At 55.7% G+C, this 12,011-nt stretch overlaps 1 protein-coding gene across 4 annotated transcripts in view; it reads left to right on the top strand.

The window, feature by feature from the left end:
* PNPLA7 (patatin like domain 7, lysophospholipase) overlaps positions 1 to 12,011 on the top strand; it is a 1,524,034-nt gene that overhangs the window by 445,140 nt on the left and 1,066,883 nt on the right. For all 4 annotated transcript variants that reach the window (XM_078642105.1, XM_078642108.1, XM_078642106.1 and 1 more), the window contains one exon: positions 480 to 685. In XM_078642105.1, the coding sequence (XP_078498231.1) occupies positions 480 to 685 (206 nt within the window). The remainder of the gene's footprint in view (positions 1 to 479; positions 686 to 12,011) is intronic.

Below are 12,011 nucleotides of genomic sequence, written 5' to 3'. Positions count from 1 at the left end.
TGAAAATCTAGTTCCGGCCTTTATATTCAAAGTCCTAGATAAATAAATCAGCATTTTCTGAAATACCTAGTTAGAACTTGGGTCCTATCAAGTCATATCAGGAGTACAAATTGAAATTTTGAGGCATGATAACAAAACTTAGTTCGTGCACAGTTGAAAGGTGAATTTGGGGTATCTTTACATGAGCCCATCAGTAGACTGGTATCTTTACATGAGCCCATCAGTAGACTGTAGCTCTGTTCATTTTGACAGAGAGTGTCTGACTATAAAGGTGTGTGGGTTTTGCTGCTTACTAATCTTGTTTCTACAAACCCCTCTTGATTGAATTCGTTTTTCTGTTGTCAGTTAAGAGAATCTAGCTACTGTTGGCTTTGCTTTTCACTGCTTAACAACATGATCAAGTTCTACAATTTAGCAGCTAATAGTTATGTATTTTTGCAGCTGACAGTTGATTCACACTATGTCCTTGTTCTCCACAGGATGTCAGTATCCGGTTTGTGATTTCAGGGCTTCTTCATGTTTATCAGAAGAAAATCGAAAGTGAAGAAGAGACCTGTCTGTTTATCACTCACCCAGGAGAGCTGGTGGGCCAGCTAGCTGTACTTACAGGGGAGCCCCTCATCTTCACCATCAAGGCCAATAGAGACTGTACTTTTCTGTCCATCTCCAAATCCCACTTCTATGAGTAAGTTACGCTATCCTTTTTGGCCTAAAACGTTATGTCTTGAAACAGAATAACTAGACGCAGTGATACTCAAAGTATGGCCCGGGGGCCGCTAGCGACCCTCTTGGTTTTTACATGTGGCCCCCCTGGTGAACAGCAGCATGAGGTGCTGTTTAGTTGCTGAGCATTAATATTCAGAAAAAAAGTAAAAAGCAAGCAAACATTTTCTAACCTACAAATAAATGTTTGCCCGTTTATTTAACATTTCTTTAGACCTGTTTACACAAACCTTAACCCACCCGGACCCCCTACAACTACCCTGATGGCATCAGTGCGGCCCCTGGACAAATGTTTGCGAGTACCCATGAACTAGTGTCTAAGCTTGGCTCTCAGCACCCGCCTTCTCTCTTCATGATCATAACAACAGATCATGAGTAGGCTAAGCCTCAGGATTCCAACATTTCAGCTGATGCAGAACATGACTCAGTCTTCCACCACCGCAAAACCCTCCATCTGCTAAAAGTACGATATTTGTTCCTGATGGATTCAATTTGAATGATGTTTAGATTTTTGTTAACTATGTGCAAGTATTGTTCAGTAAACAGAGTGGAGTTGATGAGAGTTCAAACATGCACTGTGATACCATACTTTAATTACTACTCATGCCTTTAATGAGTAAAATATCTTATGTTATTTAGTGAACGTTGAGGATTTGATCAAATAGGATTTTTGGTATTATGCTTGCCATGTATATAGGTGTATTGGATTGGGTGGTTCACATGCCCTACCAGTTGTGTAGGTGTGGTTGGGCATTAGTTTAAGTGCTTTTTAGGTCTCGGCAACGAGAACTATTGTCGCCGAGTAAGCTCGCAAGGGAGTACAGAGCGGTGCACGAGCCGACCAGGGTCTGTGGACGCGCACACACAAAGGCAGGCACACACCAGACACACACAGACAGACACACACACGCACACGCACACGCACACACACACTCCCTCTCTGCCGCCCCCCCTCTACCCCCACTCACCGGGCTCTTTCCCTCCGCAGCGGGTCAGTCATGGCAGCAGGCAGGCTCGGTGTCTTCTCCGGCGATCTTCAGCTGATGTGCACGCCCACGCTGCGTCTCGTGCGCGCCCACCACGCTGTTTCGCGCCCGTTGATCCTCAGCTTGTGATTACTACTCCTTCTAACCCGGATTCTAAATTACTATTTCTTGGTTTTCTAACTCCACTCTGTTGATTCGTAACAAACTGATATTCAGCACATTTCACAGTCTCGCTTTTGCTTCTCATAAATACAATAAGATTATTTTAAGCAATGTCTACCCTTCTTTTGGTTCTGTGCCTATTATGCTTCGGACTATAGAGTTTTAGAAAGTGTGGTGGAAGATTCCATGATATCAGTGGTGTGCACAGTGCAGAGTGAGTGTGCAGAGTGCAGAGTAGTGAGTGCAGAGTAGTGAGTGCAGAGTAGTGAGTGCAGAGTAGTGAGTGCAGAGTAGTGAGTGCAGAGTAGTGAGTGCAGAGTAGTGAGTGCAGAGTAGTGAGTGCAGAGTAGTGAGTGCAGAGTAGTGAGTGTGCAGAGTAGTGAGTGTGCAGAGTAGTGAGTGTGCAGAGTAGTGAGTGTGCAGAGTAGTGAGTGTGCAGAGTAGTGAGTGTGCAGAGTAGTGAGTGTGCAGAGTAGTGAGTGTGCAGAGTAGTGAGTGCGCAGAGTAGTGAGTGCAGAGTAGTGAGTGCAGAGTGCAGAGTAGTGAGTGCAGAGTGCAGAGTAGTGAGTGCAGAGTGCAGAGTAGTGAGTGCAGAGTGCAGAGTAGTGAGTGCAGAGTGCAGAGTAGTGAGTGCAGAGTGCAGAGTAGTGAGTGCAGAGTGCAGAGTAGTGAGTGCAGAGTGCAGAGTAGTGAGTGCAGAGTAGTGAGTGCAGAGTGCAGTGCAGTGCAGGTGAGTGCAGTGCAGTGCAGGTGAGTGCAGTGGAGTGCAGGTGAGTGCAGTGCAGGTGAGTGCAGTGCAGTGCAGGTGAGTGCAGTGCAGGTGAGTGCAGGTGAGTGCAGGTGAGTGCAGTGCAGGTGAGTGCAGTGCAGTGCAGGTGAGTGCAGTGCAGGTGAGTGCAGTGCAGGTGAGTGCAGGGGAGTGCAGGTGAGTGCAGTGCAGGTGAGTGCAGGGGAGTGCAGGTGAGTGCAGTGCAGGTGAGTGCAGTGCAGGGGAGTGCAGTGCAGGGGAGTGCAGGTGAGTGCAGGTGAGTGCAGTGCAGTGCAGTGCAGGTGAGTGCAGTGCAGGTGAGTGCAGTGCAGGTGAGTGCAGTGCAGGTGAGTGCAGTGCAGTGCAGGTGAGTGCAGTGCAGGTGAGTGCAGGTGAGTGCAGTGCAGGTGTGTGCAGTGCAGTGCAGGTGAGTGCAGTGCAGGTGAGTGCAGGTGAGTGCAGTGCAGGTGTGTGCAGTGCAGTGCAGGTGAGTGCAGGTGAGTGCAGTGCAGGTGAGTGCAGTGCAGTGCAGGTGAGTGCAGTGCAGGTCAGTGCAGTGCAGGTGAGTGCAGTGCAGTGCAGGTGAGTGCAGTGCAGGTGAGTGCAGTGCAGGTGAGTGCAGTGCAGGTGAGTGCAGTGCAGGTGAGTGCAGTGCAGTGCAGGTGAGTGCAGTGCAGGTGAGTGCACTGCAGGTGAGTGCAGTGCAGTACAGTGCAGGTGAGTGCAGTGCAGGTGAGTGCATTGCAGGTGAGTGCAGTGCAGTGCAGTGTAGGTGAGTGCAGTGCAGTGCAGGTGAGTGCAGTGCAGGTCAGAGCAGTGCAGTGCAGGTGAGTGCAGTGCAGGTGAGTGAAGTGCAGTGCAGTGCAGCGCAGGTGAGTGCAGTGCAGGTCAGAGCAGTGCAGTGCAGGTGAGTGCAGGTGAGTGCAGTGGAGTGCAGGTGAGTGCAGTGGAGTGCAGGTGAGTGCAGTGCAGGTGAGTGCAGTGCAGTGCAGGTGAGTGCAGTGCAGTGCAGGTGAGTGCAGTGCAGTGCAGGTGAGTGCAGTGCAGGTGAGTGCAGGGGAGTGCAGGTGAGTGCAGTGCAGGTGAGTGCAGGGGAGTGCAGGTGAGTGCAGTGCAGGTGAGTGCAGTGCAGGGGAGTGCAGGTGAGTGCAGGTGAGTGCAGTGCAGTGCAGTGCAGGTGAGTGGAGTGCAGGTGAGTGCAGTGCAGGTGAGTGCAGTGCAGGTGAGTGCAGTGCAGTGCAGGTGAGTGCAGTGCAGGTGAGTGCAGGTGAGTGCAGTGCAGGTGTGTGCAGTGCAGTGCAGGTGAGTGCAGTGCAGGTGAGTGCAGTGCAGGTGAGTGCAGGTGAGTGCAGTGCAGGTGAGTGCAGTGCAGTGCAGGTGAGTGCAGTGCAGGTCAGTGCAGTGCAGGTGAGTGCAGTGCAGTGCAGGTGAGTGCAGTGCAGGTGAGTGCAGTGCAGGTGAGTGCAGTGCAGGTGAGTGCAGTGCAGGTGAGTGCAGTGCAGTGCAGGTGAGTGCAGTGCAGGTGAGTGCAGTGCAGTACAGTGCAGGTGAGTGCAGTGCAGGTGAGTGCATTGCAGGTGAGTGCAGTGCAGTGCAGTGTAGGTGAGTGCAGTGCAGTGCAGGTGAGTGCAGTGCAGGTCAGAGCAGTGCAGTGCAGGTGAGTGCAGTGCAGGTGAGTGAAGTGCAGTGCAGTGCAGCGCAGGTGAGTGCAGTGCAGGTCAGAGCAGTGCAGGTGAGTGCAGTGCAGGTGAGTGCAGTGCAGGGCAGTGCAGGCGAGTGCAGTGCAGGCGAGTGCAGTGCAGGCGAGTGCAGTGCAGGCGAGTGCAGTGCAGTGCAGTGCAGGTGAGTGCAGTGCAGGTCAGTGCAGGTGAGTGCAGTGCAGGTGAGTGCAGTGCAGGTGAGTGCAGTGCAGTGCAGTGCAGGTGAGTGCAGGTGAGTGCAGGTGAGTGCAGTGCAGGTGAGTGCAGTGCAGGTGAGTGCAGTGCAGGTGAGTGCAGGGGAGTACAGGTGAGTGCAGTGCAGTGCAGGTGAGTGCAGTGCAGGCGAGTGCAGTGGAGTGCAGGCGAGTGCAGTGGAGTGCAGGTGAGTGCAGTGCAGGTGAGTGCAGGTGAGTGCAGGTGAGTGCAGTGCAGTGCAGTGCAGGTGAGTGCAGTGCAGGTGAGTGCAGGTGTGTGCAGTGCAGGTGTGTGCAGTGCAGTGCAGGTGAGTGCAGTGCAGGTGAGTGCAGTGCAGGTGAGTGCAGTGCAGTGCAGTGCAGGTGAGTGCAGTGCAGTGCAGGTGAGTGCAGTGCAGGTGAGTGCAGTGCAGGTGAGTGCAGTGCAGTGCAGGTGAGTGCAGTGCAGTGCAGGTGAGTGCAGTGCAGGTGAGTGCAGTGCAGGTGAGTGCAGTGCAGGTGAGTGCAGTGCAGGTGAGTGCAGTGCAGTGCAGGTGAGTGCAGTGCAGGTGAGAGCAGTGCAGGTGAGAGCAGTGCAGGTGAGTGCAGTGCAGGTGAGTGCAGTGCAGGTGAGTGCCGTGCAGGTGAGTGCAGTGCAGGTGAGTGCCGTGCAGGTGAGTGCCGTGCAGGTGAGTGCCGTGCAGGTGAGTGCCGTGCAGGTGAGTGCAGTGCAGTGCAGTGCAGGTGAGTGCAGTGCAGTGCAGGGCAGTGCAGGTGAGTGCAGTGCAGGTGCGTGCAGGTGAGTGCAGTGCAGGTGAGTGCAGTGCAGGTGAGTGCAGTGCAGGTGAGTGCAGTGCAGGTGTGTGCAGTGCAGGTGTGTGCAGTGCAGGTGAGTGCAGTGCAGGTGAGTGCAGTGCAGGTGAGTGCAGTGCAGGTGTGTGCAGTGCAGGTGTGTGCAGTGCAGGTGAGTGCAGTGCAGTGCAGGGGAGTGCAGTGCAGTGCAGGTGAGTGCAGTGCAGGTGAGTGCAGTGCAGGCGAGTGCAGTGCAGGCGAGTGCAGTGCAGTGTAGTGCAGGTGAGTGCAGTGTAGTGCAGGTGAGTGCAGTGCAGGTGAGTGCAGGTGAGTGCAGTGCAGTGCAGGTGTGTGCAGTGCAGGTGAGTGCAGTGCAGGGGAGTGCAGTGCAGTGCAGGTGAGTGCAGTGCAGTGCAGGTGAGTGCAGTGCAGGTGAGTGCAGTGCAGGTGAGTGCAGTGCAGTGTAGTGCAGGTGAGTGCAGTGTAGTGCAGGTGAGTGCAGTGCAGGTGAGTGCAGGTGAGTGCAGTGCAGTGCAGGTGTGTGCAGTGCAGGTGAGTGCAGTGCAGGTGAGTGCAGTGCAGTACAGGTGAGTGCAGTGCAGGTGAGTGTAGTACAGGTGAGTGCAGTGCAGGTGAGTGCAGTGCAGGTGAGTGCAGTGCAGGTGAGTGCAGTGCAGTGCAGGTGAGTGCAGTGCAGGTGAGTGCAGTGCAGGTGAGTGCAGTGCAGTGCAGGTGAGTGCAGTGCAGGTGAGTGCAGTGCAGTGCAGGTGAGTGCAGTGCAGTGCAGGTGAGTGCAGGTGAGTGCAGTGCAGTGCAGGTGAGTGCAGTGCAGGTGAGTGCAGTGCAGTGCAGTGCAGGTCAGAGCAGTGCAGTGCAGGTGAGTGCAGTGCAGGTGAGTGCAGGCGAGTGCAGTGCAGGCGAGTGCAGTGGAGTGCAGTGCAGGTGAGTGCAGTGCAGGTGAGTGCAGTGCAGGTGAGTGCAGTGCAGGTGAGTGCAGTGCAGGTCAGTGCAGGTGAGTGCAGTGCAGGTGAGTGCAGTGCAGTGCAGGTGAGTGCAGTGCAGGTGAGTGGAGTGCAGGTGAGTGGAGTGCAGTGCAGGTGAGTGCAGTGCAGGTGAGTGCAGTGCAGGTGTGTGCAGTGCAGTGCAGGTGAGTGCAGTGCAGTGCAGGTGAGTGCAGTGCAGGTGAATGCAGGTGAGTGCAGTGCAGTGCAGGGCAGTGCAGGTGAGTGCAGTGCAGGTGAGTGCAGTGCAGGTGAGTGCAGGCGAGTGCAGTGCAGGCGAGTGCAGTGGAGTGCAGTGCAGGTGAGTGCAGTGCAGGTGAGTGCAGTGCAGGTGAGTGCAGTGCAGGTGAGTGCAGTGCAGGTCAGTGCAGGTGAGTGCAGTGCAGGTGAGTGCAGTGCAGGTGAGTGCAGTGCAGGTGAGTGGAGTGCAGGTGAGTGGAGTGCAGTGCAGGTGAGTGCAGTGCAGGTGAGTGCAGTGCAGGTGAGTGCAGTGCAGTGCAGGTGAGTGCAGTGCAGGTGAATGCAGGTGAGTGCAGTGCAGTGCAGGGCAGTGCAGGTGAGTGCAGTGCAGGTGAGTGCAGGGCAGTGCAGGTGAGTGCAGTGCAGGTGAGTGCAGTGCAGTGCAGGTGAGTGCAGTGCAGGTGAGTGCAGTGCAGGTGAGTGCAGTGCAGGTGAGTGGAGTGCAGGTGAGTGCAGTGCAGTGCAGTGCGAGTGCAGTGCAGGTGAGTGCAGGTGAGTGGAGTGCAGGTGAGTGGAGTGCAGTGCAGGTGAGTGCAGTGCAGGTGAGTGCAGGTGAGTGGAGTGCAGGTGAGTGGAGTGCAGTGCAGGTGAGTGCAGTGCAGGTGAGTGCAGTGCAGGTGAGTGCAGTGCAGGTGTGTGCAGTGCAGTGCAGGTGAGTGCAGTGCAGGTGAATGCAGGTGAGTGCAGTGCAGTGCAGGTGAGTGCAGTGCAGTGCAGGGCAGTGCAGGTGAGTGCAGTGCAGGTGAGTGCAGTGCAGTGCAGGGCAGTGCAGGTGAGTGCAGTGCAGGTGAGTGCAGTGCAGTGCAGGTGAGTGCAGTGCAGGTGAGTGCAGTGCAGGTGAGTGGAGTGCAGGTGAGTGCAGTGCAGTGCAAGTGAGTGCAGTGCAGGTGAGTGCAGTGCAAGTGAGTGCAGTGCAGGTGAGTGCAGTGCAGGTGAGTGCAGTGCAGGTGAGTGCAGTGCAGGTGAGTGCAGTGCAGGTGAGTGCAGTGCAGGTGAGTGCAGTGCAGTGCAGTGCAGTGCAGGTGAGTGCAGTGCAGTGCAGGTGAGTGCAGTTGAGTGCAGTTGAGTGCAGTGCAGTGCAGGTGAGTGCAGTGCAGTGCAGGTGAGTGCAGTGCAGTGCAGGTGAGTGCAGTGCAGTGCAGGTGAGTGCAGTGCAGTGCAGGTGAGTTGAGTGCAGGTGAGTGCAGTGCAGTGCAGGTGAGTGCAGTGCAGGTGAGTGCAGTTGAGTGCAGAGTGGTGTGTATTGACAATGTAAATGACAATGCCATTTATTTATGATTTAAAGAAAAATAAATGTCATGAGCAATGCCAATAGCTCTATCTTTAATGATGCCGAGACCATTGCATTGTAAATGCTTGTTTGTAGAGCAGTGTGTACACCCCCAAGAATTAATGAGGATAGCCACGGATGGCATGCTACTCTACCACTGGGGACCAAGCATATGCGGGAAAGAGCTATGCTTACAGTTTTTTTAAATTCACTTGATTAGCCATGGGTCGGAGCTGGTGCTTCAGATTGAGGAACGACTACTTGCAAACAAATGCTACTTGTGTACAGAGCCCAGTGGCCACAGGAGTGGCATTTAGACGACATGCCAACGTTATTACGCTCAAAGGAATGTACCAAAGCTTGTACTTTTAGTGCCAATAGGCTTCTCCGCCTTCTCTAGGGCTGCCCCATTTCTCTTCTTTGGTGTGACTTTAATGCCTCCAGCTTGTGTTCCTCCAGTAAGATCAATTTAGGACTGGGTTTTTGCCTGGTTGGTCTTAGTTTTTTTATGATGATTGCTTTTGCTGGGATTCATGCCTGCACCTTCACCCGAGACATGGGAACATAAATGGCAGACTTTGGTTTCTTTCCTTCCTATCCCTCCAAACAATGTGATGGTGCAATGGCATTGAGCCATCACTGGAGCAAGTGGCCATGCACCCTGCAGAAGCCTCTGTACCCTCTCTATTACATAAGTTAATTGTTGACAGAAATGTTGTAGGAAGGACCAGAATGATGGTGCTTTGATGAGTTTTCTTCCTCTGCCCAAGGATAGCATTCAAAGCATAACAGGAAACTGTGTGGCAGTATCTATTTGCTGTTAATCAATTTAAACATCACAGTAGATTAACATAATCTAGCTTGGAAACATTAGACCGTCAGACATTTTGCTTCCATACAATATGATCCATGTTGGACAGGCCTCGTGGCTGGGCCGTCCCCCCTCCGCACAACGGGGCCCGGACCCCGGCTCTCCCTGAATCCCCAGCAAGAGCCACCCCGGCATCCCCCCGAGGCAACCCACAACCCGTCCACAACGGGACGCCAGCTCCTGAACCCTCCCGTACCGGCTGGCCCTGGTCCCCGTCAGCACCATGGCCCCGGCCCAGCCGCCATCTTTGGACACTACAGCACGAGGCCGCATGGCCTCGACTCGACCCCAACCCTGGGCCTGGCCCGGCCCCGACATCGAGGCACCAACCTCCACCCAGGAGGTAAAGAGACCACTTGGCAGGTCAATGAAAGAAGAAGGCGTCAACGGCTCTCCTCCGCCGGGTGTCGATCACCCCCGGCCTCCCTGGGCGCTGGCTCCAACCCCCTGCTGGGTGTCGGGACCCCCTCATTCCGGACCTCCCGACCTCAAGGCGCGAGGGTCCGGGCATCAAAGGGATCCAGACCTATAACTGGGGAAGCCCCAGACCAGGAGGGCAGTTGTATCCTGGAGTCGAGAGACACCGAGAAGAACTCATCCTTGACGGACTGCTGGCGCTGCCGCAGCCCTGCCCTGTGAACCCTTCGTCTTGGCCTGCTGGCGCTGCCGCTGCCCACCCTCGTGAAACCATCATCTTGGCCTGCTGGCGCTGCCGCGGCCCTCTGCAACGTGAACCACCACCTTGGCCTGCTGGCGCTGCCGCGGCCCTCTGCAACGTGGACTACCACCTTGGCCTGCTGGCGCTGCCGCGGCCCTCTGCCCATTGAACCATCGCCTTAGCCTGCTGGCGCTGCCGCGGCCCTCTGTACTTGAACGATCGCCTTGGCCTGCTGGCTCTGCCGCGGCCCCTCCGTTGTCGACCTTCATCTTAGCCGGCTGGCGCTGCCGCGGCCCGACCTTGCAGACTCCTAAGCTCGAGGATTGTGAGCTTCTCTCTTACCACCCTCTGTACCGACCCGGTACCAAGACTGTCCCGCTACCCCTTTCCCTACAGAGACTAGAATTGAGAGGACCCTCGAGTCCTGAATCTCCTGTACCGCTGATAACCTTGCCGCAAGAACCCTATATAAAGAGTGTCGATCTCATCCTGGTGTGGTGTCTATCTGTGGGGAGGGTAGTGACTTGTCTGTACGATCGCCGGAGACGGCCCTCATCGGAGGCCTCTCCCCCAGTATTCGGCCGACCCTCTGGGTCCCCGTCTAACATTGGTGGCCAGCGGCGCGATCCGAACCTACGCATAATCGTACAGAGGGTCACTCGCCCCACGACACACAACCACCATGACAACAAAAGAGAGCGGAGCAACAGAAAAATTCCAGATGGAAAAGCTGGAAGAATACAACCACAGAGAACTGAAACAATTTTGCATGGAATTAGGCATTTCAACCACAGGACTGAGCACGAAAGAGGACTTCAAACGAGCCCTGGAATCTTGGGCGGAGACGGGTACGACCGTACCCCAAACACAAAGCCATGAGACACCCGAAACAAGCCCCACGCCGACGGAAGAAAGAAGATCGGGTCTCTCCCCAGAAGAGGTCCGGGAACGGGAAAAAAGCAGGCTCCATGAATTAGAACTGGCACGACTTCGCTTAGATGGAGAGCTCAAATTGGCGGAACAAAAAATAACGTTGAAACACTTACGGCTCCGAGAGGAGCGAGAAGAGAAACAAAGGCAGAGAGAGCTAGAAGAGAAGAAGCTAACCTACGAACATGAGCGCAACCTCAAAGAACTAGAGATTCGGAAGCAGAACAAGGAACTCGGGGTCCCCGAGCGCACGAACACTCCTGCCCCTACAGACCCCAAGGTCCACATACCCAAAGATGTCGTCAGAGAGTACTACAAGAACGATGACATCCAGCAATGGTTCAAAGCGTACGAAGTAGCCATGACCTCCCACCGGATTCCCCGAAGCGACTGGGGAGCCGGGTTATGGGGGAGGTTTGTCAACGAAGGGCGAGACGCCCTGCTGCAACTCCCGGACCATCTGATGACATCCTACGACCACATGAAGGCCGCCCTCCTCACTCGATACAGACTCACACCCGAGATGTACCGCCAGCGGTTCCGCGACTGCAAATGGATCCCGGGTACAACTTGGGTGGAATATGTGAACTTCTTTAGCCGGGCCTTCGAGGGGTGGATCAAGGGCAGCAACGTGACCACCTACGAACAGCTCTTTGACCTTGTTGTGTGGGAGCACCTTTCTAACAACTGCTTCATCGAACTCAGGCAGCACCTCCTGGACAGTAAACTAACGGAACCTCGGCAACTCGCCGCCGAAGCTGACCGATGGGAAAGCACCCGAGTTGGCCGAAACGGACCCAGCGAAGCGCACAGAACTGCCCAAGGGCCCCATCGCCCCCGTGGAGGAGGAGGCCAGGGCCGGGGTAGGGACACCGGCCCGGTGACTCCCGCCAGCAACACCCCTCCCCCGGCCGGCAGGGGAAACCCCCCGATGCGACCCGGCTTCCGAGCCAACATCACTTGCCACCGATGCCAGCGACCCGGCCACTACGCAAATGATCCCAATTGCCCAAAGAACCCGAACCCTTTACCCCGCCAGGTCGCTGCTGCAGCCCTGGGGGAAGAGCAGCACCCAGAAGACCAAGAAGAGTACGAAAACGACCAGCCTGAGTGGGAACCGGCCGCCATGTCCCTGGTTTGCTTAGGGGAACGAGACCTGATCCCTCGGGCCCCCCTTCCCGCCAACACGCAGAAGTACAGCCAGTGGGTCAACATTAATGGCCGCCGGGCGGAAGCCCTCCGCGACACCGGGGCCAGTGTGACCGCGGTCCGCTGTCATCTGGTGGCCCCGGACCAGATCTTGCCGAACATTCTTTGCCCTGTCCGGTCGGCCGACAACTCAGAAAGTCTATGTTAAATGGCCTACGTCCCCTTCGAATGGGGAGGAGTATCAGGGATGCTGAAAGTAACTGTCCGCGATGATGCCCCCGTGGATTGCCTCCTGGGGAACGATCTCGAAAGTTCTCCCTGGGCAGCAGTCGAACGGAGAGAGCACCTGGGGATGCTGGGCCTCCCCGAATGGGTCTGTGCTACGACCCGGTCCATGACCGCCCGTGCCGTCCCCAGTCCAGAAGAACCCGAGTGGCCGGAGCCTCCTCCCGCGATTGTCCCGGAGGAGGCCACCCCAGAAGCAAGTCTCCCGGCCCAAACCGAAGAAGGACCCGGTTGGCTCCCGGACCTCCCCGACCTGGCCCAGTGGCATCAAGAGGGGGGCCCCACCCAGGAACAATTCCAACAAGAACAAAGAACCTGTCCCT

This window comes from Lissotriton helveticus, chromosome 5_1, assembly GCF_964261635.1.
Source record: "Lissotriton helveticus chromosome 5_1, aLisHel1.1, whole genome shotgun sequence".
NCBI lineage: Eukaryota > Metazoa > Chordata > Amphibia > Caudata > Salamandridae > Lissotriton > Lissotriton helveticus.
Note: the sequence above shows the minus strand (reverse complement) of the source record. Positions and strands in the feature narration are given on the sequence as shown.